We start from the raw sequence: 25,294 nt of genomic DNA, 5'->3' as shown, positions 1-25,294 counted from the left end.
AAAGATTGTGTGCAAAATAGTGGGCATGGGCTGAAAACATTGCTGAAACATCCTTTGTAGCTGTTAGATGTGGTTTATGTATTTGTATCATAAATACAAAACATATGTTTGTATTAGAGTGAACACGTTGACACATGTCGACTTGTGTAGATTGAGTGTGCTACTGTGTAAAGTATATGAAAACACGTAGTCAATGTGTATAAATGTTTAACAAATACCTACCTTAGCATATATAAGCAGGTCTTAAAAAGATTCTTACCTTAACTTAAACAAACCTTTAAATGTCGAGAAGTATAGAAAGATAAGCTTCCAAGGTGTTTCAGTGCTGTGTGTGGCTTGCAGGTAGTGAAATAATGGTTTGGACTTAATAGACTGCAGCATTGCTTATTACATTCAGGTGTATGTGTTTGAGTAGTAATCAGCGTAAATTAGCAAACCCAGGCGTCCGCTGTCATGCGGTATCTGTAGGGGTGGTCTGAGGTGGCGGTTGGCGGCCGCCTGTTTTGTGTCCGAAATGAACGGTGCTTTAGCCGATCGAGCGGTAGTAGCACCGTTCATTTTTGGTGCACACCCCCGTGAACGCCCATGTTTACGCCCATTTTCCCTCATTATTTCGGCCGCTCCCCTCAACACGCCCCTATGCCGCCCCCAATGACCGTACTCTCGCGTACAGGTTTTTTCGCACGGAGAGACCCGTCCGTAAGCGTTGTGGAGTGTTCGCGCCTGCGCATTGGAGATGGTACGCATGCGCAGATCATTAAAAACCCCGGAACGTACGCGTACGGCCCAGCCGCACGAACCAGAATAAGGCCCTTAGTTCCACTCCTTCTTTGTCTAATTTCAGGGACCTCCTGGTGCACGAGGATTTCCTGGAGCTCCAGGACCAGCTGTAAGTCATGTTTTTATAATTCATAATGTATACAACTGTTAGACCCGCATTTAGATCTCAGCAGTGCGCACACATTGAGATAAAATATGGTACCCCAACATCACCAATTTTCTGCATACAGTACCTTTATGGGATGTGAGGCACAATTGGCATTGTTGGGGTAGCAAAGTGACATCATCTCGGCAGGCCTGACATTCTTTGCAGATATTACTAACTACTAAATGTTAATCATAAATTAGTAATATTATGAAAGAATATTATCAAATACATTTACAGGGGAACTACATCTTCAGTTTAATATTTGCACAAATACCTCCTCTTTACAACTATTAAAACCACTGGATCACTTGTCCTGGTTGGCTGCATCAGCTTTTATAAGTAGCTACAATTTCTTCTGTTCACCTCTAAACTTCCTGGCTGTCAGCATTTTGCAGTCTGGACTGAGTTGAGTAAAGGTGTCCATACATCTACAATGTATTGTGGCAATCTCCCGTTCCCCTGATGGTCACGTCATAGGATTAGGGATATTACACATGTCTCAAAATCCCAATCCCACCGATCATGGCACTGATAGTGCAATCAGGACATCGTAGCTGAGCATCAATGCCGGCCCATCGGCACATCCTGATGGTGGATTGGAGGATCGCCCCGAGCTTATTTATGGGCACTGTGACTCCTGCATCAAAAAGTCTGGGATGTAGCTATAGTTGGGATGTAGCTATAGTTGTGAAGGGGAGAGGCTACCATCCAAAGGCTACGTTTGAATGGAAATCCTGTTGAAATAACACTAGTTTGGGTTCTTTAAGTCATGGTCACATGACTATTTGGTTGCAAAAATATAAGCTCACCCATCACAAAGCAAGACATGAGAACCTCAATTTATACAGAGTTTTAATGGGGATTCTTTCTAATAACAATTATGTATAACAAAATGTAACAATTCTAACAATATTAATCACAGTGTTAATGCTCCTCTCTCTCTAGTGAGTTAGGCCATTTCACTGTCTTGGATACAGGTGCTCTTCTCCTCCTTCCACCAGCAGTCGCTTTTGGAAATTGATACCCCTATTTTTTCCCTCAGGGGCCCCCAGGTTTTCCAGGCTCTCCTGGCTCCCCCGGATTACCTGTAAGAAAGTAACACGCCTCCCAACTGCTAGCTCGCTTACTCTCATCCCAATGTGCCATATAACTTCACCAATGCTGTGCCAATAAACCTGTCTCTTGTGCCACACCTGATTTCAAATTTCACCCCTTGTGTGCCCACAGTCTTATCACTTGTGAGACAGTCTTCACCCCTTGTGTATGTAGATTCCCTCCTTCTGTGTTCTGAAAGCCTCCCCAAACTGCCACCCACTCTGCACTTTCAGATTGTAAGCCTTCATGCCACTTTGCCCAGGTCATATGTGGGTTTGAAAATACATCCATACAAATATATACATATATATACGATAAGAGAAAAGGTGGTAGGCAGGTCAGTGATGTAGGAACTAATATTAATATACAGTAGTTGTAGATACTAAAGATATATGCAGTATGAGTTGCTAGACAATTTGGCACAGTTGCAGTAATATTTGTGTTATTCTCTTAATTCAGATGCTTTATGACTCTGGGCATCATGATGACAACCAGTTGTAAATACTAGTACACATGTGAGCCATACCTATAGGGGTACAGACAAGAGCTGTGTCATATTTTGTAATAACATTACTTTGTAGGAATGCTTTTCCCCATATTCTCTAGTGAGTTTAGCGATGTTTTGGGGATGGGGCTGTGTATGTGCAGCGCCCCTTGGCAAATGGCATTGGCGACTTGCATAGTCGCTGAGCCGTTCGCAAACATTGGGGTGGGCCAGGGGCGGATGGTGGCAGGAATGGGGCGCGCCTATATGGGCATCCCTGTGAAAATGCTGGGCATTCCCACGTGGGCTGGCCGATGCCTGCCGGTGGGCGGGTGGCTGAAGTCACAGGAAAGTTAGTCGCCCCCACCCAATCTTCGGCCAGGCGCACACAAATAAAAGTCAGTGTTCACTGACTTCTGTTTGTGAAGGCAGGAGAAATCATTTGATGGTTGCAGCAGAGGCATGCGACGGTATGTGCTTTTGTTACACATCCCATAGCATGGTCCCGAGGGGAATCAGTGGCACGTGGGGGGGGGTCATTCGGTGGGGTGGTGTCTTGGCAAACCAGAATCAGTCCCTATATACATATGTAGGTTTTCCCAGAAATTCCTTTAATGACTGTACAATATATGTAACCCATGCACTAGAACCTCTTACCCCATCTGCACACCAGCCTGTCCTGTGTTACATCACTCCCCTAACCTGAGAGCACCGTTTTGTCCTGATGTGTTCTGTGTTCATGTGAGCCCACTGTCTCATTGTCCTAGTCACTCTTATTTGTATTCCCCAAACTGTCCTAGCTGTGTTTTGCATATGTTTATGGTGAGCGGGACTTACCTACACTGCCCGCTTGGTGTATCTTTTACTATACTGCATCACAGGGGTCTGTATCAAGCAAAGTTTTATGTGATTGGCTGTTGTCTATTATCTCTCAAAACCTTTGACAGATCTAAATCTAGTCTAATAGATCTGTCCCAGGATTTGTGAGCCAGTGAGGTTAGTACTGGTACATTGTGTGGAATGGTAGGATATAATTCAAGTGTAAAAAAAAAAATTCTCAAATATATTATAATTGATAGACCAGACTGATGCATAGGGGTTTATTCTATTGAAAATGGGATGTTCTATTGAAGATAGAATGTTGCCCATAGCAACCAATCAGAAACCTCTTCATATAGCACCTTTTAGAAGAAGATAATAGATAGAATCTGCTTGGTTGCTATGGGCAAATTCCATATCTTCAATAGAACTCCCATCTTAGTACATAAACCCCATAGAGTTTTGTGTATTGATAAATGGGATCAAAGCTTTTATTTATCATATAAATGCCTTCTACAACAATTAACTGCAGCCTGATACATATCCCTCCATCCCTCTTCCACTATAACTTATGCTACGCACACTACACAACTTGTTTTGTTGTTAACTCACGTATGTATCGCTGATGTTCTTTTGGCTAAAATGTTTCCTCTCACCTCTATGACCGATATTAGATTAGATACTAATATTTAAATTTTGCATTCAAAAGAAAAAGGTATCTCTTTCACCCGATGGTGCAGTCATCAAATTGTCTTAAAAACGTATTTTCTCCTGGGTTTAAAAGAAGATATTAATGTGCCACTTATTAATGTTAGTGGTTTCATAGCAAAATATGTGTCTTTAAGAGTTTTATTCCAAGAAAGGGTCTTCTCTCTCCCAATCATTTAAATAGGTGAGTATTGCTTCTGTCCCTGTGTGGAATCTGACCCCAGAGGAATGGCGGTATCTGGAATGTGCTGGCTGTATAGCGCAACAGAGCAATCTAACTAACTTTTTACCTGTTTCAAGGGCATGCAAGGGGAAAGAGGATCACCTGGACCTAGCGGAGATAAGGGAGAACAGGTACGATGCGAGTAAAGTTGTAGAATTCAAAAAAGGATTGTTTTGTGTTTAGGGGGGAAAAGAACATGATTAACATCTGAAAACAGCTGTATGAACTCTAATACGTGTAAAAATTGAATTCCTAATCTGCCATTACGATCCTGCATGATATGTGCTGGTTGTAACTCACTTTCACGCTGATCACTTATGATTATGTTTATGCAAATTAGTTGCTTCAAAACTCTGAACCTAATTAAAGTAATATAACACTTTTATTGTTTGCATTTTGCAAGCGAGGCAAGTGTTGCGATACTGTATTTCGTTTTATGTGCATTTTATTTTTATTTGCAAAGTAATACTGTGCTGGCATCATTGATTCAGATTATAGTAGAAAAGAATTACATTTATTTTCTTCAATTTAGGTCTCTATGAAGAAGAAATTACTTGCATTTAGATTTAGATTTTTATATATATTGTAATATTTTTTTATCATATTATATGTGAAATTACTATATAATATAGCTACTGCTAGTAGGTTTCCTTTTATGATCATCACCATGGGTCCACTAGTGCTCCACAGAGCCTATCCATAGAGCCTCCCTTCAGTTTGAATATAGAAGAGAGTCTCTTTTCGCATAGTGTCGGGAAAGAGAATAACATTAAGGGGGAAATTTACTAAGATGTGTATTCTACTTCACATGTGATGTTGCTGTGTGCAACCAATCAGATCCTGTCTACTATGATTGTAAGCTCCTCAGAGCAGGGCCCTCTTCCCTCCTGTTGTCAAAGTCCTCTTCTCTTCACACTTCACTCACAGCTCTCCTATACTCAAACACTCAGTGACCATCTTCGTCCGCATACTCATCTCCATCATTGGCCTCAAGCCCCTTATAGTATGTTGATTGAGTCCTCACTACTTATATTAAAGCTGTAATGTGTATATAACTGTGGCGCTCTTTATTTGTACTCTATTTATGTTATTTATTCTATGTTATGCCAAGTTTTGTCCCCCTGTACTGTTCCTTTGTACGGCGCTGCGAAACACTTGTGGCACCTTATAAATACAATTATAATATTAATACTATCTTCTAGAGGGTGCTAAATAAATAATAATAGCAACATCACATGTGAAGTAGAATACACATCTTAAATTTTCTCCTAAGGGTGGTATTTAATGCCATGGTGAGGGTATTTTTACTGCGCGGATGGCTTATTTTCGGCAAGGAAAAGCAATCACGGTGAGGATCCCCATAAACGGGGAGGTTTGCCACAAACGCAGCGTGTACACCGCATTTTGTGGCGAACCCCGCCGTTTTAATGGCCACACTCGCCATTTCCACCTCGCCGAAAGGAACCAGCGAGGTGGAAACGGCGAGTGAAGGGGAGGGAGTTGAATACTCTGACGGTGAGCTATCAGAACTGCTCGACTTCATAGCTCGCCATCAAAGCATTGAATACCCTTCTCATTGTGAACAGAATTGCACTCATATTGAACACTATAGGAATATAACAATTAAAAATAAAGAAGGCTTTGTAAGATGAATGAACATTACTATATAATTACTGTTTGTTTCTTATTTACATGAACCTACAAATGTTTTTACTTCAATCTCATCTCTTCTCTCCTATTCCTATGCACTCTGGACAACATATCAGTCTGAAGCAAACGCAAATCTGCTACAGTGTATTTCTCACTAAGGGGCCTACTTACATCCAATTGTTGTGGCATATTGCCTTAAAACACTAGTCTTAATGATCACTTGAATTTATGAATGAGTTAGGCATAACATATATCCAATATCTGCCGTAGTCCCTCCATTTCTGACAGCAGCTGCAGCCCCCTTCATTTCTATAGAAACTGTGAAGCTCCATTCTGTGGGATTGCCTCTTGCAGCTAACATCATCTGAAGATGGCATTATTCACTACAGGCCATGGAGAGGGTTACTCTGGAACTCCATCCGGCACAAAACAAAAGTGGAGTGACCACTATTCTAACAAATCGCAGGGATTAGCTTTGTCAGAGACCTTGTTCTTGCATGTGGATTTTGATACATTTCTATACTCAGGCCTGAATCAGGCCCTTATGTCATAACAATACAAAAAAAAAAATCAAAATTGTGATAATGCAAAAAATCTTCTTGGAGTGCCTGGGTTTAATTCCTACTTTATAGCATCCTTATGTTAACCACCCAACTGTACCTATGTCTCCCACCTTAGGATCCTGTGGGTCCACATTAGGTGTCTCAGCACATGTAGGTTTATTTACCAGAGAAGAGATGGTATTCACAGACGGAGCAGGGAAATGATGTACATTTTATGATTTGATAAATGGATGATAAACATGTATTTATTTACTGTTTAATATCAATTTTCCTCTCCAGCTGAAATCAGTTATTTGCAGTAAGTTGTTCAGTTAGATTGCTTTACATCTCTGTGCACACTGTCTCATCATATCACATGGTAGTAGTAATCAAATTAGCACTTCACATGCTGTAGGCATAGGCGTGCGGACATAGAGTGTTAGGGGTGCACAGGCACCCCCTAATGCTGTGCCCACCCTTATATACTTTTGCTTTTTTGAACTGGTATTGCATTAAAACGAGCGCCCATCAATCAAGTATGTGTGTTTTGCATTGGTAATTGTAACAGACCATTGTCATATCACTACATACCTGCGTCATCCATATATATTTATGACTTTATTTGCATGTACTGTTACACAGAGTAATTAGAAGATTAAAACTGAACTAGGCAGAAGATTATGGTGTGACTGAGAGATGTTTTATATTGTAGTGAGTGCCAATAGCTGATGGTAGACACGTCTGATTGGTGGTGTTAGACACACCCAATGGGCTTGTAAGACACCCCCTAATGAAATGTGCACCCCCTAATGAAATGTGCTGTGCACGCCTATGGCTGTAGTACATCACTTCACACACTCATTGTGAGATTATCACTCTCTTGCTTTATCTCTGCTCATTATGCACTGCATCCATTATATTATCATGCTCATATGCTCAACGTAAAAGTATTTTATATTGATTTCAACTGCACTTAGGGTTTAGCCAAATTGTGTAGTCCTTACTTAACACTCTACACACATGCAGGTCTTACCGGGTGTGGTATGACGGGCTGACAGTCAGGGTTCTGATGGACAGTATACCGATATTGGAATCCTGACCGCCGGTACTCTGACAGGGAGGAAAGCACAAAGACGCCCCTTGCACTCACCATGCTGCGAGCTAGCTTCTATTCTCCCTCTATGGAGGTTGCAGGAGAATAGCCCCTGTCAGTCGGGATCCTGACTGCCAGGCATTTCAACAGTAGGGATTCTGATGTCGTTATACTGAAGGTAGGGATCTCGAATATCAGGAGGTGACCCGACAACCATCTTATCATTGTCTTACTATTCTCTTTAGCTTCATCATATTCTATAGAACTGCACCAGTGCCGATGCCTCTGTTTTGGAGAATCACTCACAGATGCCGACACGATATTTCCAAACTCTACTACATTCAACTTGATACACCAAAACATCACTATAAACTAATACCAGAAAAGACACATAAAAAGGTCCCCATGAGTTTTTCTAATATTTATCATGTCGATGTTAACAACCTGTTGACATGGACCCCAATTAGCGTAATGCGTACCCTTGCATGGCTCACTTCACTCACCATGCTTCGGGCCTGGTGTCTCGCTTCACTCGGTTGACTACCATTCTCAATTGTAGTCCATGTGGATGAAAAAGTACAAAAAATGAAAACAATTTGGAAAAACTCATATCATGTATCGATACCCTTTTCATGTTGTCCTTTTGTCAACCTTATGACCATGTCAGCTTTTTGGTGCTGACCCATTGACTGTCTATCTAGACACTGTAGCTCTATCAACTGGATATTCTTGCACCTCAGGATGTCATTTTCACTCCCCCATACCTCTATAGATTATTATCTGTCAGGGCCGGTGCAAGGCACCAGAGCACCCCAGGCAAGTCGGGTTGGGGGCGCCCCGTTGTCTGCCGCCAGGGTACCTGTCCTGCGGCGCTGTAAAGATGGCGGCGGCAGCGGCCAGTGTTTCCAAAACAGAAGCGCTTCTGCATAGCCTGGCGGATAGCGCTCGTTATTTCTTATTGACTGCAGGGACCCCCCGCTGCCGCCGCCGCCAGCTTTTACGCACATATACGCCGCAGGACAGGTACCCGGGCGGCAAGGGGGGACGAAATACCGCCCTCCAGTGGCCGGCGCCCTAGGCAAATGCCTAGATTTGCCTAGTGGTGGCGCCGGCCCTGATATCTGTCTGCTAAGAAATGCACCTACATTGTACATAAGGCTTCCCAGTAAATATAGAGTCTGAAGCCAACTATAGGGTGGTGAAGCAATGTGACCATACTATGTTACTATACCTGGATAAATAAATACCTCAAAATATGCCCACCACATCACATTTTTATTTTGCAGTCTACACGCACAACACACTAAAGGGTCCTACACAAGTAACGATTTGCTGAGCGTTCTGAGCGATGCTAGATTGCTCAGAACGCTCAGCAAGATTGCGCAGCGCACTGCGATGTGTCAGGGCCAGTGTTCTCCAGAGGTTCAGTGTTCGCTGGCATGCTGGGTAAATCTGTCCACCGATATTACTACATTTTTCCAGCATGCTGGATATTAATCGCTGGTGCGCAGGGCAGCCGAGAGGAATTCCGGGCCCCGGTAAAAATTTTGGGGCGTGGCCTAAGTGTGGGAGGTGTGGGCACCTCCCGCACTTAGACCACGCCCCCAAATGTTTTAAGGAGGGTGAAAGAAAACTCTAAAAACTGTAATCTCAGCAGCAGCACACATGCACAGCACATGCTGTAAAAGTGTGTGCTGCTGTTGCTACCCGGGAGGGACGGAGGGGGAAGGGAGGGGTCGGACCAGGGCCCCTGCGGGGCCCCCCCAGCAAGCCTGGGCCCGGGTAATTTGTACCTGCTCCCCCCCTCTCTCGGCTGCCCTGCTGGTGCGTATCACTATCGCTATGCCCACACACACGGAGCGATGTAGCGGCATTTTCTAAGCGATCTAGTGAGATTGCTTAGATAATGCTGATACGTTTCTACCTGTGTAGGCTCCATTACGGAGGTGGCATAACTACAAAATCAAAAAGACTTTACTCTGTTCTGCTAGGTTTATAAATGACTCAAAGGGCCTTATTCTGGTTCACTCTTTCTGACAAAATCCTTCTTAGATGGACAAAACCATGTGCACTGCAGGGGGCAGATCTAAAATGTGCAGAGAGAATTAGATTTGGGTGAGTTATTTTGTTTCTGTGCAGGGTAAATACTGGCTGCTTTATTTCTACACTACAATATAGATCTCACTTTGAAGTAAAACCCCATCCAAATCTAATTCTCTCTGCACATGTTACATCTGTCCCACCTGCAGTGCACATGGTTTTGTCCATCTAAGAAGGATATTGTCAGAAAGAGTGAACTAGAATAACCCCCAAAGTAACACATCATGATGTACAAATGGACAAATAAGTCTACAGTATGTATACTTGTGTATATGTATAAAGTAATACTGTAATATTTTTTATAATATTTATTGCATTTTCTCCATTCTGATTTAGGGACCTCCTGGTCTTCCTGGATATCCTGGAGCTTTGGGTCCCCCAGGACTTCCTGTAAGTATTTTTTTTGTAAAAGAGTTAAATGAAAAGAGCATCGAATAATGTAGGAAGGAATAATGTAGAATCTTTAAGTGCAGGATGACTGAATGCTCTGAACCAATATTGTTTTCAGGGACTAAAGGGGGAGAGAGGATACCATGGCCCAGCAGGAGAGAAAGGAGAGTCGGTGAGTGGACACTTCCTAAGTTACTGAGCAGAGCCAGTAGTTATATATCATATTTAAGGCCTTTCTGGGTCAAAATAAATGCTTTCTTAGGGTCAAAGTTGACTCGCCTAATAGTAAGATGCATATGATTTATACTGCAGTGAACCACCTTATATTGCAGTCTGATCTGGGCTAAGAATGTTCTTGTAAAATAATTTGCATGACCTACAGATTGAACAATTGTCTTACATGACATGGGGAAAACCTAAAAGATTAGGGCATACACTTACGGTACTTAATCTATGTAAATTACAAACAGAAGTTTATATAACTTTAATTGGACACATACAATATAATGATGTTTATAAAATGTCATTTTTCATAATATTACCTTTTTGCCATCTAAGGGTCCTCCTGGTATTCCTGGCATTCCTGGCCCGGCTGGACCTGCGGTAAGTTCTTATACAGCATGTCCTCCTGGTGTGCTTTTTTTCAACGTTCAGATTGTTTGATGATCTCATCTTTTTGTTCAGGGACCAAGAGGAGAACGAGGATTATCAGGAAGCTCTGGGGAGAAAGGTGACCAGGTGAGTAGCTGATGTACTTACCAATCATTGTGCTGTGCACGGTTCTACATGCAGCACTTTTACTAAAGTAGAATACATTTATATGTTACAAGCATGGTCTCCCAATGTTGTGCAGGTCCGATATGTGTAATGTGTAACAGTTTTTATACATTGGCTAATTATTTGGTAAATAGACCAAAAACACTATTTAGAAAACATACAAAAGCTCTGATTAGAGATTTCCTTCCATCAGTCAAACAATTGTTTAAATCCCCAAAAATTATATTTTCATTATTTGTCTTTTAGATGCTTTGTCACATTGTTGCATTGTCTAATAGCCTCATTTAATATTACATAGCTGTGTAAATTTGTCGGCTTCGTTTTAAAACATTCTGGAAGATAACAAATGTATTCTTTTATACATAAATATTATGGGCTACTCTTTCCTTCCCCTTGCTGTGTATATCTTGCACTATTTCTATTTACACATCTGAGAATATGTTTACACTTAGGGCCTGATTTTGGTTCACTTGCAAAAGCAAATTCTCTCTCTAATGGACAAGTAAATACTGGCTGCTTTATTTTACACTGTAATATACAGTAGATATCAGTTTGAAGTACAAACCCCGCCCAAATCTAACTCTCTCTGCATATGTTACATCTGCCCCATCTGCAGTGCATATGGCTGTGTCCATCATTAGAGAATTTGCTTTTGCGAGTGAACCATAATCAGGCGGCGGCCCTTAGTGCACCCTTTATACACTTCAATATGGTTATTATTTCAGACACGCAACAAAAGAGACCTTGGCACATTCAATGTAGCAGCTGTATATAGATCAAAAAATATGAAAAGAAAAAGAACAGCGCTTTTGCTATGTTGAGATATAAAATAGTACTAAACACGGCTAGGTAACAAAATAAAAATGCATTACATTGGGATATAGTATTAAAATTACATGCATAAATGAGTTAATATAAAAAGAGCCTTAAACATTACTGTGGGTATAGTTAGCTGTATACTGCACCTCCTGAAAGTAAATGGCAATCAATTTTGTAATCAACCAAATGGGAGTCCCTGTCAGTGGTGTAGCTAGGTGCCATGGTGCCCGGAGCAAGGTCATATTTCACGCCCCCCCCCCGGTAAGGAATTGGGGGCGTGGCTAACATGTGTTGGCATGTTACATTTGAAATATATGATACTGTGGCAGAATCTGCTGCGCTATATAAGACGCTGTAATGGAATCTGCTGCGCTATATAAGACGCGGTAACAGAATCTGCTGCGCTATATAAGACGCTGTAACGGAATCTGCTGCGCTATATAAGACACTAAAGGAATCTGCTGCGCTATATAAGACACTGTAACGGAATCTGCTGCGCTATATAAGACACTAAAGGAATCTGCTGCGCTATATAAGACACTGTAACTGAATCTGCTGCGCTATATAAGACGCTGTAACGGAATCTGCTGCGCTATATAAGACACTGTAACGGAATGTGCTGCGCTATATAAGGCACTGTAACGGAATCTGCTGCGCTATATAAGACACTGTAACGGAATCTGTTGCGCTATATAACACGCTGTAACGGAATCTGCTGCGCTATATAAGACACTGTAACAGAATCTGCTGCGCTATATAAGACACATATAAGAGAGATTCACCCCCCCCTCCCCCACATATCCCCCAAACCCCATGATTATTCCCATAATTATTTATCTTTAGTAAAATACTAAAATCCACCTTGAGAAGAGCAGGGTGGCAGCAGAAACTAGAGAGACCCCCCTCCCCAGACCCCACCAAACCCCCAGACCCCATGATTATTCCCTCAATTCTTTATCTTTATTTTTTTTTTTAAAAACAATAAATCTACCTTAAGGAGCACAGCACAGACATTCTGTGTAGAGGCAGGGGACTGGGAGGAGTCTTCCTTATGTCTGCAGTTCAGCGCTGCCCGGGAGCCGGCCCGAGCAGCAGCAGCAGCTTGGTTAGGGACTGGAGCAGTGAGTCACGTGACGTGACCTCATCGTTTTCGCGGTGGCAGGCCGGGACCAGGTGAGCAGGCAGACAGGGGAAGGCGCCAGACAGGGCAGCCACTGGCACACGCTGCCCTGCGTGTGTGAAATTAATCATTGCAGGGCAGCACTGGACTCCACCTCATTTGCGGAGGGGGGCGGCGCCCTGCGCCCAAACTGCGCCCGGAGCGTGTGCTCCGGTGGCTCCGCCCTCCCTACGCCTCTGGTCCCTGTCAAATATCCAGCCAATGAAAGGGTAGAGTCCAGGTAGATTTTAGTCTGTGTGCAAACTCTGATGTATTGGGCAACTCTCTGGTGACCTAGATTATCGGCGCTCTGCTCCGTGTACAGGGTGAGCAGCTGACATCCCATAGGCAAACGCAGGGGGGGGGGGGGTTCTGTTTGCCCGGAAACCCCCCTACTCTTTACAAGTTCCTTAAATTACGAAACAATAGCACTGGTATATAATATTTATTTATTATGATATATTTAAACATTTCCTGACCACTTCAATTGTTTGAAACAACCTATACTATAGACCAGTGGTAGCCAACTCCAGTCCTCGAGAGCAACCAACAGTTCACACTTTCCAGACAACCTAGCTGCTGCACAGGTGCACTCATTACTCACTAACACATTTTAAAAGATCCAAAGGTGTAGCTAATTACTTCCGTGAGGAGATCTGGAAAACATTAACTGTTGGTAGCTCTCGAGGACTGGAGTTGGCTAACCCAGCTATAGACCATCCGTACTGTTCATATATTCCATATAGTATCCTGTGTATAAAAAGATCAATTTTCATGGCTGTTACCGCTCCCCAAGATTCCCGTACTTACTCCAATGTGCTGCAGAGTGGGAGATTGGGGATCACATTCGGAAAACCCCCCTCTAAAAATCCTGCATTTGCCACTGCATCCGGTGATATCAGCTGCCCACCCACATATCGCAGGAAGCTGCCCTCTTTCGCAATTTCCTGGGTGCCGTTGCAAATTCGCAGCTGTGTGACCAAACCAGAATGAGAGCGAATCGGACCAAAGCGCGGTAGTGTATGGGGCCTTAAGACATTGGGCCAGATGTGTCAAGCTTCAAAAGTGATAAAATGGAGAGTGATAAACAGCCAGCCAATCAGTTCCTACCTGTCATGTCAGACTGTGTTTGAAAAATAACAGGCAGGAGCTGATGGGCTGGCTGTTTATCACTCTCCATTTTATCACTTTTTGAAGCTTGACACATCTGGCCCATTAGCACAGTCACTGCAAATACTGGAAGTAAATTAAAAAAAAAAGCCTCCAAGTGCTGCTTAAGATTATTTTCCACAAATTGCAATCCTGTTCCGAAAAGGGTTAAATAAACTGTATTTCACTATACCAATAAATACTGCATGCTATTTTCAGCCTTTTTTTTTTTTTAAATTAACTGTTCCTAACTGTATTGAGTCCTACACAGACCTTCGGACGAACCACTGGTGGGATACTGGCAAGCTTCACTTATTATTCAGGCTGTGACTATCAGGATAAATGCATGAGAATGGATCACACTTAAGGCCCTTCACTTTTTGCCGTTTAAGCTGCTTTCAGTTCCAAACTGGTATCAAGTCCCTGGGTCAACAATGTCTAGGTCGACAGTCACTAGGTCGACCACTATTGGACGACAGTGACTAGGTTAACAACTTGGAATTGTCAACATGCCTTGTTCCTTGTTGACAATGACAGAAAGTCAACAGAAGGTTAAGGTTGACACAAGTTTTGGTTCATACAAATTTGGTTCATACTTTACTCTACAAGTGGGCATAGAGTGAGAATATAATAGTGCCCGTAGCATGCGGGGGGATGCAGAACACTTATACGGTGCCCGGTGTCCATAGATACCAAAAACCCAAGAAACGGAATGTTGACCTTGTCAGTGTCGACCATGTCCATGTCGATCTTAAGTTTACGTCGACCTTCTGTAAATGTTGACCGTCGACCATTCTTAGTTGTCGACCTAGTCACTGTCAAGCATTACTGGTCAACCTAGTGACTGTCAACCTAGACATTGTCGACCCCCTATACCAGGGGTGGCCAACCGGTCAGAGGTAAAGAGCCGAAAAATATCGGTAGTCAAGCTAAAGAGCCGACAGCATGCGCACGCGCCAAAAAAAGGGGCATAGTCTATTTTGACCCCTTGGGTGGGTGTGATACAAATATGTCTCCAATAGTGCAGTGCCATATACACATATTCCCCCAATAGTGCCAGATACACATATGCCCCCCACGGTGCCAGGTATGCACCACACGGTGCCGGGTATGCCCCCACAGTGCCAAAAAGCTGCTATGCCCCCACAGTGCCACAAACTGCTATGCCCCCACAGTGCCACAAACTGCTATGCCCCCACAGTGCAAATTTCCCAGCAGCAGCACTCACCGTTGTTGCTGCTGCTGCCACGCTAGGAGAGGACAGTCTGGTGTCCCCCTGCAGTCCTCCTGTCATGTCACCGATGGGAGGAGAGCACAGCACACAGTGCGTCTCCTTCCCCCTCACTTCCCTGTGACTGGGCCACCCACCAATCAAAGCTCGCTGGCTGGCTCCTGATTGGCTTCTGGCCCACGAGCTCTGATTGGCGGACGGCCCAGTCACAAGGATGCACAGTAAGGGGTAGGAGAGATGCGCGCTCTCCTCCCCTCAGAAGGAGAAGGGATTCAGGGAACCGGCAGCCGGGGGGGCTTGGACAGACGGTGGGCGGCGGGCAGCAGTGGGAGCAGGAGCCGCACTTTACAAGGGGGAGAGCCGCATGAGGCTCAAGAGCCACAGGTTGGCCACCACTGCCCTATACCATAACCCTCAATAGCGCCTAGTGTATGGCTGAGTGACGGGCGGTGAGCACTGTTGCACACTCCCGCATCATCACCGGGTGTCATCCAGTTTGACAGGAAGAGTGAACGGATTTTCATAGTCTCCTACTATGGAAAGTCGTTCACCCCTGTGAAAATCGCTCAGTGTGTATGCACTGAGCAATTTTCCAGACAGCGATGTGCACTTCATCGCTGGCCATACACGGTGGGCAAAAACACCCAGTGTTTATGGACCTTTTATTTATTTCATGAATCCCTAACTTTTGCTGTTTTTTTTTCCCACACAGGGATTTTCAGGTCCACCTGGATTTCCTGGGCCTCCTGTAAGTAAAAGATTGGGTTCATTAAAATGGGGAATTGCAGTTAATATATAATATGACCTCTGATATATTAATCTCGGCCTGATTCAATGGTGCTCACAGTTAGGAGTCAGAAAACTTGCTAATGATTCCGTCAATGTCTTGTCTACAGAGGATCTTAATGCCGGCATCTCAGATCCGACACGTACATTTAAAAGATGCAACATTAAGAACATTAACCCAGTGGTATCTCAGAATGTCCATCTCAACGAAGATGCTGAGGACAGTAGAAATATCTAGGTCATGTTGGTGATGCACCAGTGTTTTTGCTTCCCCTAAACGATCATTAGCTGTGACACACATTGTGAATTAACCCTTCCTGTGTCCACCATCACTCATCAGTTGCCTGGAATGCGCAGTGCAGAAAATCACTCCACTGAGTACAACATTGACATTGTGTGTACCTCTGAATCAGGCCCTCTATTGGTAAATAAACTTACTACCTGTATAAGAAATGAGAACCAGAGAAAGACATTGTCAGCATAATATAGTAATTCGTCAATATACTAGTGCAATAAACTAATGTGACTGTGTTTTCTTCTTTCAGGGACCTCCTGGGTTTCCAGGAAAAGCTGGATCCACTGGACCACCAGGGCCTCCCGCTGAGAAGGTAAGTTATATATTCTTGTAGGATTTGTTGATATTATACTAGACAGCAGCCTAATCAGCAGTGGCTCCTACTTATTTTTTAGTTACCACTACCCCTGTGCCTGGAGGGGAGAAAGTGAACCCCTGGTCCTGTAACCTGCTCAATGGATCTGGCAGGTGTTGGGAATGATGCATGCGCAGATGCATGTAGTTACAGCGCCTATGCAAACCCCCGGCATCTATGCACTGCTTTGACTGCAGCCCATAGAAGCCAGAATGGGCTGAGCAAAAGACAGGCAGTGGCTTCCAAAAAAAGTCAGCTCTCTGCTTAATGCAGACCCAGTCTGGTTGTCCCAGAGGGAGGAAACATCTCTCATTAGGGGGGGAGATTCTGTAAAGCAGAAATGCGGTAAAAACCCAGTTTTCGGGGTTTTTACCGCATTTCTATATGCTATATGCCCTGGCACTGCGGCGATTCCCTGCAGAAGCCTATGGGCTTCTTACCGCAGCGCTGTTTGAGGGATCCGTCACGGATCCCTCCCAGCGTGCATCGCAAGGGACAGCTCTTATCGCAAGAGCTGTCCCTTGCGTTAATAACGGCATATGTTACAGCATTTGCCGTTATTAATAATGCGGTAGCCGGCGATAATGGGCGCGGATGTTACAACATCCCGCCCTAGGACTGCCTGTAGTATCTGTGACTGACAGACTCTACAATAGTAAGTCACTGCCAGTCACAGTAAAGCCACGGACTGTAAATGGCTTCACTGACACTAAGCAAGTTAGCGGATTATACCTCTGGGGGCTGCAGGACTGCAGCCAATAGGTAAAATACCTAATGTGTTATCTTAGTCAACATATGGCATTACTGGCAGTATGGAAAGAAAACATGACTAGACTAAGCTAGATTATAGTTCAGTAATAGTGAGGAAGTAGCAATGAGTAAAGTTCTGCACTTTAAAATCAATGTTACTAAGTTTGGGGGCATCATCTACAAATATATAGCATTTGGGCAAAAATCTCATCGCTTTATCTATCCAATTATCAGTTGATTGGGGAAATGGATGGTTCCTTTTGGCCTTAGACAGGGCACGTCACAGTGGCTATTGGGTCTAATTCAGATGTGGTCGCAGGACAAATTTGTTTTCAAAATGGGAAAAACCATGTGCACTGCAGATGGGGCAGATGTAACATGTGTAGAGAGAGTAAAAACGCTCACTCCATCTCTGGAAGTATATACTGATGAACTGTTCTTACCAGATGTTGAATCCTTTCCAGTGGCTACCTAACCATTGATTCCCCTAATTCCTATTCTCCATTGTCTTGACACACAGGGGGAAATTTACTAAAATTGGAGTTCTACTTCACATGGAATGTTGCTACAGTATCTATTATCTTCTAGAAGGTGCTAAATAAATAAGAAGTAGATTCAGATTGGTTGCCCATAGCAACATCCCATGTGAAATAAAACCTAGTTAGTATAAAACATGGTGAAAGAAGCAATATAACAGCATTTTCAGGGCTGCATTGTGTAAATTTGCTGTTTCCACATTTTGCAAATGATCCATAATGCCTTCTGTTCTTTTACTAAATACACCCACTTTATGTTCTGTTACATAAGCCTGAGGAGAAAGCAGTTGCTTTATGTGACAATTAAAACCAGCTTTGTACACTGCATTTCTGTTGTTGCTTTCATTCATTGTGACTGTAGCAGAGAAATTGACAGATCAATGTCATCCACTAATAGCTCAGTGTTAGGAAATGATTTATAAGTAAAACATGTTAACAAGTAAAACTATGTAATACAAAGAGTTCTGTTGATTACCATAGAGACATAGTTAAAGGTTTCATATTTTGAGTCAATAAAATAAAATGAAAGCAATGTAGAGTACTAAAGAGCTATTATACTAATTTAAACTATTTATTATTTATAAAGGTATTCATTTTCCATTCATTCAAACCCTTAATATCTCCATTTTACGTTCTACCTGTTTGCAGGGCATTGAGGGACAGCGTGGTTCTCCAGGACTTAGTGGTCCACCTGGGCCTCCAGGAATTCCTGGAATACAAGTGAGTACAACTTGGTTTGGAAAAAACTACAACATGATAGGTCAGAATAATCTAAAATCCATCCTATATAATTCTTCAGGGGCCACCTGGAATTGAAGGACTTGATGGGAAGGATGGGAAGCCTGGAGCAAGGGTATGTACCAAATAAAACACAATCAATGGTGGAAACATTTATTCTATGGATTAAACACGTTGTTGGAAGATCATATAGCAGTTAATACATTATTATGTAAAGTTTTGGTTTAAATTTTTGCCTCTCAGAAACCTTTACAGGTGTTACAAGTAGAAGTACTGTTAAACTGCTTAGATCTATACTAGACTGCAGCCTATATTGTATTATATGTTTGGTATGACTGTATTACTTCATATTAAAGTGCTAGTTCTGTGTATTTATCCTGCCATGTCTTCTATACGCAGGGAGAATCAGGTCCTCCAGGGCCGCCTGGACGTAACGGTATACCGGTGAGTTAACACAAAAATGTTTTATGTCCTGCCAGCAGAATCAGATTGGTCCAAAAGGGTACAGTGGAAATCCCAGGTATACCCACTGTCTGAAGGCCACCCCTTTATTTAGGGTCAGGTTCCAGGTGATGGACTTTATTATACATTGTTACGTTACTATAGATCTATAATAACTTGGTGAATCAGGATCATGGATATATTTAGTTGATTGATTTGTTTCTTTTGAAAGTACACCAAGATACACTCTCTTGCCAATCAAAATCCTAACACACCCCTGCCACCTCCTTTATAAAAAGGACAGTGTCTTTGCATGTCTTGCAAATGGCTGGTCAAATCCGACATTAAGTTTGAGCCCCTACTACTGCATTTCCTGGTTTATCCCATCATGTCTTAGTCCGATACTGCCAGCCAGGGCCGCCAATAGGGGGATGCTGTGGGTACAGCTGTCCCACGTCCCGGCCTCTGGAAGGGCCCGGGCAGCAAATTTTGCCCCCCCCCCCCCCCCCGACTGCAGGTCCCGGAGGGCAGGCTTATTCAACCCAGGAAGCCGGCGGCCAATTAAAATGCTGCATCAGCTTTTGAGCCAATCAGAGCTCACATACCGGCAACCAATCAGAGTGGCTGCTGGTACGCAAGCTATGATTGGCTCAGCAGCTGGTGCTGCATTTTAATTGGCCGCTGGCATCCTGAGTTGAAAAAGCCTGCGCTCCGGGACCTCCGGGCTTCAGCTCAGCGGAAGAGGAGATGGGGGAGTAGGAGCGGGGTTACGGTAAGTCAAGGGGGGCCGGGAGTCAGACTGGAAATGAGTCCTGGGCCTCAAAATTCCTGATGGCGGGCCTGCTGCCAGCCTTATAAGGTCTCATGCAGGTCTGGAACTGTATCATTTATAAAGGCTTTAAGGTATCTCACACAATAAATTACTGGGGTTTTGTTTCTTTGTTTGTTTTTTCATTTAAAGGTGGTCAGTAGCAGATTTTGCTTATACAATGAAGCTGATGCATACTGTCTCTTTTTTTTGTAATATTAGATTGTGGTAGAGGCCCTCAAATGTAGAACAGATTTACGCGGCTCTATGTGGAGTACTGAACATCGTCGGTTTCTGGATTTGCTGCTATTTTAGCTTTTAGAACCTGATTTTTATTTGTTATTTGCAGGGATTTAAAGGAAAAACAGGTCATACAGGACTGCCAGGCCCCAAGGTAAATTTTATAAATATATTTAGGATTCCGGTTCTTTTTTATGTAACCCCTCTTAGTTACTAGATGAACAAAGTTATTGGATGATCTTTATGTCATAGGGAGACTGTGGACCTATAGGACCACCAGGAAGTGCTGGGAGGCCAGGAGCAGAGGTAAGCTCAATGCAACATTGGCCACTTGTTATTAAAATGTAACTTGATTTATCAATACCTGTGATAAAAAAAATTATGTTTAATTTTAGGGTGACCCTGGTCCCGTGGGTCCACAAGGACGTCCAGGACCTCCAGGGCACATTGTAAGTAAAGGAATATAATTTATTCTGACACAACAACAACAACGACTGTCCACCTTACACTATATTTGGCACCTCTCTGTTAGGGACCTGCAGGAAGCCCTGGACAATCAGGAAGCCCGGGATCTCCAGGACTGGTAAATCATTTGTAATGCTTTGGTATATCAAAAGACATATATTTATATACAAACCACATCTGCCTGACTGAATCTTTTGTGTTCTAGGGCATAAAGGGTGAACGAGGTTCCACTGGTGAGCGGGGTCCATTGGGTCTTCCAGGTGAACCAGGAACCCCAGGACATCCTGGACCTGCTGTAAGTATAGCAATCATCACTGCAGTCATCAAATAATATATTTGAGTTAAATCTAAGATGCGTGTGCACAGCCCAATATTGTTTAATAATAAAGAGGAAATGATGGTACTTATATGTTAGTTGGGCGCCCACTAAGCTATTTGCTTAGTTTTCCTTGCCCCCTCGCGGGGCTCGCTACGCTCGCCACATTATATAAAATCAACTCTATGCCGACATGGATAGTGGGGGTATGAGCGTACTAACTATAGTGGGCGCCCAACTAACATATAAGTATCGAAATTCTAGATCATGAATAGAGACTAAGAAAATATTTTTAAATGTTATGTTTGTGTCTCGCATTAGGGTGAAATGGGAGCAGATGGATCACCTGGAAAAGAGGTATGTACTGATGATAAGCCCTTCTGTTCACATATATGCAAACCTATGTACCCCACATGTACAGGACTGTAACAAGACTATAATTACTATAGATACCTGTTCTAAACATGATATAAATATATCATATAAACATTTTCCAATAAAGCTTAACATCAAATACACACATATTATACTTGAAAGTTATCCAAGTATAAAAATTATCCCTATATAATATCGGGAGCAAAAAAAGGATGTCAGCCTTCCGCCCCATTCTCAGACCACGACGGTGCAAATATAGGTCCATCAAGACTGACTTATATTTGCGATCAGGGAAAAAATAATTCGATGGTTGGTGACCATCAAATTATTTTGCCCCCGTACGCTCCCCTACCAATGGATGTTTATGCAAAACATCCATTTGCACTACAGCGGAGAAATTTGCATTGCGGCGGGAGAACGGGCATTCACTCGCCCAGCGGGTGATGTTAGATGGCTCGCTAAGCAGCAAATATACACTGCTTAGGGAATCAATCAGAATCAGGCCCATAATACCAGATCATCTGCAGCCCCGGCTTGTAGTGGCTAAATGGTTAGCACCCATTGAGCCAATAACCCACGAATAGTGATAGACTCTTAGTATAGACTTTTAGGTCACAATTTTTGGTCCTAATTCAGGTTGACTGGTGAAGGTTGTTATCCAGATCACCACTCCTCAGGCAACATGCCTACTCAAGTCCTGGGTAGAGGAGCTGTGGGCCTTTTGGAGTTATTCACCACTGGGACTTGAGGAGAGATCATCTGAGGGGTAGTGACCCAAGTTCACAGACCCATGCGTTAGCACTAAGCAGCTGCTTATCACAGATAATAGTAGGAATCATATTCCCCCGATAACTCTACTTATCAGGGCTAATTGGATAGCTCCATGCCGATCCATTTATTGCAGAAAATTACCACAGCTACAGTAATTGGATACCAGCCATAGAATCTTTTTTTTCCAGAAAGCTTGTGGAACTTGTGAATTTCTAATAAGGGTATTTCTGTAATTTGGAGCCCTATGTCTAAAATATAGCAAAATACATTTAAATATAACCTGTGTCTGCTTGCCTTTCCACTGCATTACCTTCTGCAGTGATTTCATGCAAATACCATTATCCCTGATCAGAAGCAATCACTTACATTGTGCTTTGTGGTTTCCTGAACTTTTCACATTCTAGATCTCTAATCAAAAGATTTCTTTGAATCACTAACTGAATATTGTAAATTATGAATATGCCTTCTTTTACATTATCAGTGTAGAGATTTTAGACCTAAACGATTACTCTTCTGAGATATAATTAGAGTATGTGGCACATGCACACTGTAACCTTTAACAACCTGTATTAAAACCTAAGAGATAAGAGAGGAAGAAAGAATGAAACATTATGGATGGGGTTTTTTTTTATCCCTTCCACAACAGAGTGCAATTGTGTTACTGTCTCATATTATATAAGACCTATTGTATGGCTAGAAGAATGTTGACATATTTCATGAGTGTATTGGTCGACATGCATAAGGTGGACACAAGTGGAAAATTGACACAAGGAAAAGGCCACCACGAAAATGGACAACACATCAAAAGGTCGACATGAGTGCTTTACTTTTTTGAGTCCGTTTCTAGATATGTGAAAACAGACCCCACAATTAGTATACTGCGTCTCTCGCCATGCTCTGGGCCACGTTACTGTTCCTAATTGTAACCCATGTGGATGGTAAAGTACGATAAAGTTCTAAAAAAATAAAAAAAAATGAAAATCTCATGTCACCCTTTTCATCTGTTAACTATTTACATGTCAACCTTTTCATCTGAGGATTGATTGTCCATGTCAACCTAGTGCATGTCGACCAATAGTGGTCAACATATTGACTGTCGACCTAATACATGTCGACCCATAGTCCATATTGCAGAACAGTTAGAGGCACTGTAGCCAGTTTAGCTTAAAAAAAAATCTATTTTCAAGATACAAAAGCATTTTATTCCACTGCGCGACCCACATTTGTGTTTGCAGTTTCTAGACTTTGGTCAGTCAGCCTGCGGGGACTGCACTACAAGATGTAATATGCCATTGAGGATGATTCCTATCTAGATATAATACAATAGCAGTATTCATATGCCTAGTCAGGAGCTAACATGCCAATGATATTGCCCATCAAAGTCTAGTGATTGTTAATAAATAAGATATGCTAGTGATAATACCATACAAAAGTGAAAATGACTGCAAGAGCTAAAGAATTCATTATAATTCTGGGTAACATGTCCAGCAGAAGCAGTAATGCTCAATATTACTGTATAGCCCAGCTGGAACAACCCCAGCGGTAGCACTAATTCCCAGTATCATCCCAAACATTAGTACTACTGAGTACCAGTGGCTGGGAGGCCAGCCAAATGCTCATAACTAGTATTAAAGCTTAATAGTAACTCATTAGCTTTGTTATGCACTGTAGTAGCTTAAATAATGAGCAACAGTACACACATCTTACCATGGGTTCCTTCTCCCATGGGCATTTGCTGATGGGAATTATACCTATGGTATACCAACACCAGCATCCCAACTACCTTCAGAAGACCAGTGTTGGGACATTGCACGGGTTACCGTCAGCCGACATTCCGATCAGTTGGTATGCAGGCCAGGGTAGCGTGCAGCTGGGGATGGGGGTGTTTAGGGACTAGTGGGGGGCTTAGGGTTAGGCTGCAGGGAGGGAACGGTTAGGTTTAGGCTGCGGGGAGGTAGGGTTAGGATTAGGCACCAAAAAGGAGGGGATACGCTGTGGGGGGGGGGGGGGTTAAGTTTAGGCAACGGGGGTTAGGGTTAGACACTTGCAGGGAAGGTTAGGGACAGGCTGCAGGGGGTTAGGCTGCTATAAGGGAGGATTATGGGCGACTGTCGACTGTCCCTTTTTCGGGATGCTGGCATCAGTATCCTGACTGCCAGGGATCAGTATGTATCCCATGCACGGAATCTAATTTCTATACAGATTTATTATGCAACATATGAAGAAAAGCTGTAGTGCTGCCCAGAGGTAAATTTTCCGCAAGTTAACCTAGGTGCCTGCCTAGGGCCCAGCAGGTCCCAAGGGTCCCCAAATAGATATACCTGGCCATCCAAAATGTTCCCAGAGGAGCATTGAGCGACAGTATTAATGCGTGATTATATGACTTCACATGGACCTGCCCACACTCACAAAGGTCCATGTGCCATCTAGTTACAATTTCAAGTTCCAAAGGGTATTCTATATATTTTTATAAAATATATATAAAAAAAAAGTCAATATTTTCTTGACTGGTAATCCAGGATCCCTTTCACATAATATTTGTTTATCTAATAACACACAACAGAAAATGTGGTATTGCAGAAAATCGGACAAGGAAATATACTTATTCAGAGCACTGTAATTGACAGTACATCAGCATTTATGTACTGTACATGGTACATGCCAGTATCTACATGGTCAATTTTATTAACATCTATTTAAGAAAATGATCAAAACAAAAAAATCTACAATAATTTTGTATTTCCCTTTTTTATGTAATCTATGAGTTTAGTAAAAATGTTTTGCTTTTGATGCTCCTTTTGATTTGTATTTGTATTTCTGCTCATGCCTATTTCCAATCTCTCTATAAGGGTGCTTCTGGGAAGCCTGGAATACCTGGAGCCAATGGCGAAAAGGTAAGGAGATATTCATAATAAGGTATTTGCCATTTAGTAGACATGGTAACCTCATTTAAGTATGTTTTGTTTGCACTCTTACATTAGGGTGAAGCTGGAGCTCCGGGTCCTTCAGGACCTCAGGGAGAGAGAGGAAGACCTGGACCACCTGGAGATGGCTATGGAAAAAGTTCTGCTGCAGTTGTGGGGCCTAGAGGACCTTCTGGAGAGAGAGGTCCTCCTGGCTCTCCAGGACAACCTGGCACTCCAGGAACCCCAGGAACTCCTGGAATAATGGTAATAATGGCGTAACACAATTGTTTGGGTAAAGTGGAATTTTGTAGTCTCGGTAGTTGGAAAGTTAATGTGGAATTCTGG

At 42.8% G+C, this 25,294-nt stretch overlaps 1 protein-coding gene across 5 annotated transcripts in view; it reads left to right on the top strand.

Moving 5' to 3' along the window:
- COL16A1 (collagen type XVI alpha 1 chain) overlaps positions 1-25,294 on the top strand; it is a 164,283-nt gene that overhangs the window by 125,181 nt on the left and 13,808 nt on the right. For 4 of the 5 annotated variants that reach the window (XM_083173690.1, XM_083173688.1, XM_083173689.1 and 1 more), the window contains 20 exons: positions 845-889; positions 1,971-2,015; positions 4,335-4,388; positions 9,979-10,032; positions 10,151-10,204; positions 10,591-10,635; positions 10,717-10,770; positions 15,880-15,915; positions 16,499-16,561; positions 18,538-18,609; positions 18,689-18,742; positions 19,027-19,071; positions 20,226-20,270; positions 20,369-20,422; positions 20,512-20,565; positions 20,649-20,699; positions 20,787-20,876; positions 21,219-21,254; positions 24,893-24,937; positions 25,025-25,213. In XM_083173690.1, the coding sequence (XP_083029816.1) occupies positions 845-889; positions 1,971-2,015; positions 4,335-4,388; positions 9,979-10,032; positions 10,151-10,204; positions 10,591-10,635; positions 10,717-10,770; positions 15,880-15,915; positions 16,499-16,561; positions 18,538-18,609; positions 18,689-18,742; positions 19,027-19,071; positions 20,226-20,270; positions 20,369-20,422; positions 20,512-20,565; positions 20,649-20,699; positions 20,787-20,876; positions 21,219-21,254; positions 24,893-24,937; positions 25,025-25,213 (1,185 nt within the window). The remainder of the gene's footprint in view (positions 1-844; positions 890-1,970; positions 2,016-4,334; positions 4,389-9,978; positions 10,033-10,150; positions 10,205-10,590; positions 10,636-10,716; positions 10,771-15,879; positions 15,916-16,498; positions 16,562-18,537; positions 18,610-18,688; positions 18,743-19,026; positions 19,072-20,225; positions 20,271-20,368; positions 20,423-20,511; positions 20,566-20,648; positions 20,700-20,786; positions 20,877-21,218; positions 21,255-24,892; positions 24,938-25,024; positions 25,214-25,294) is intronic. The other variant, XM_083173687.1, reaches the window with a different exon arrangement.

This window comes from Crinia signifera, chromosome 2 (genome assembly GCF_055691185.1).
Source record: "Crinia signifera chromosome 2, ASM5569118v1, whole genome shotgun sequence".
NCBI classification, from domain to species: domain Eukaryota; kingdom Metazoa; phylum Chordata; class Amphibia; order Anura; family Myobatrachidae; genus Crinia; species Crinia signifera.
This window is presented reverse-complemented; position numbering and strand designations above follow the sequence as displayed.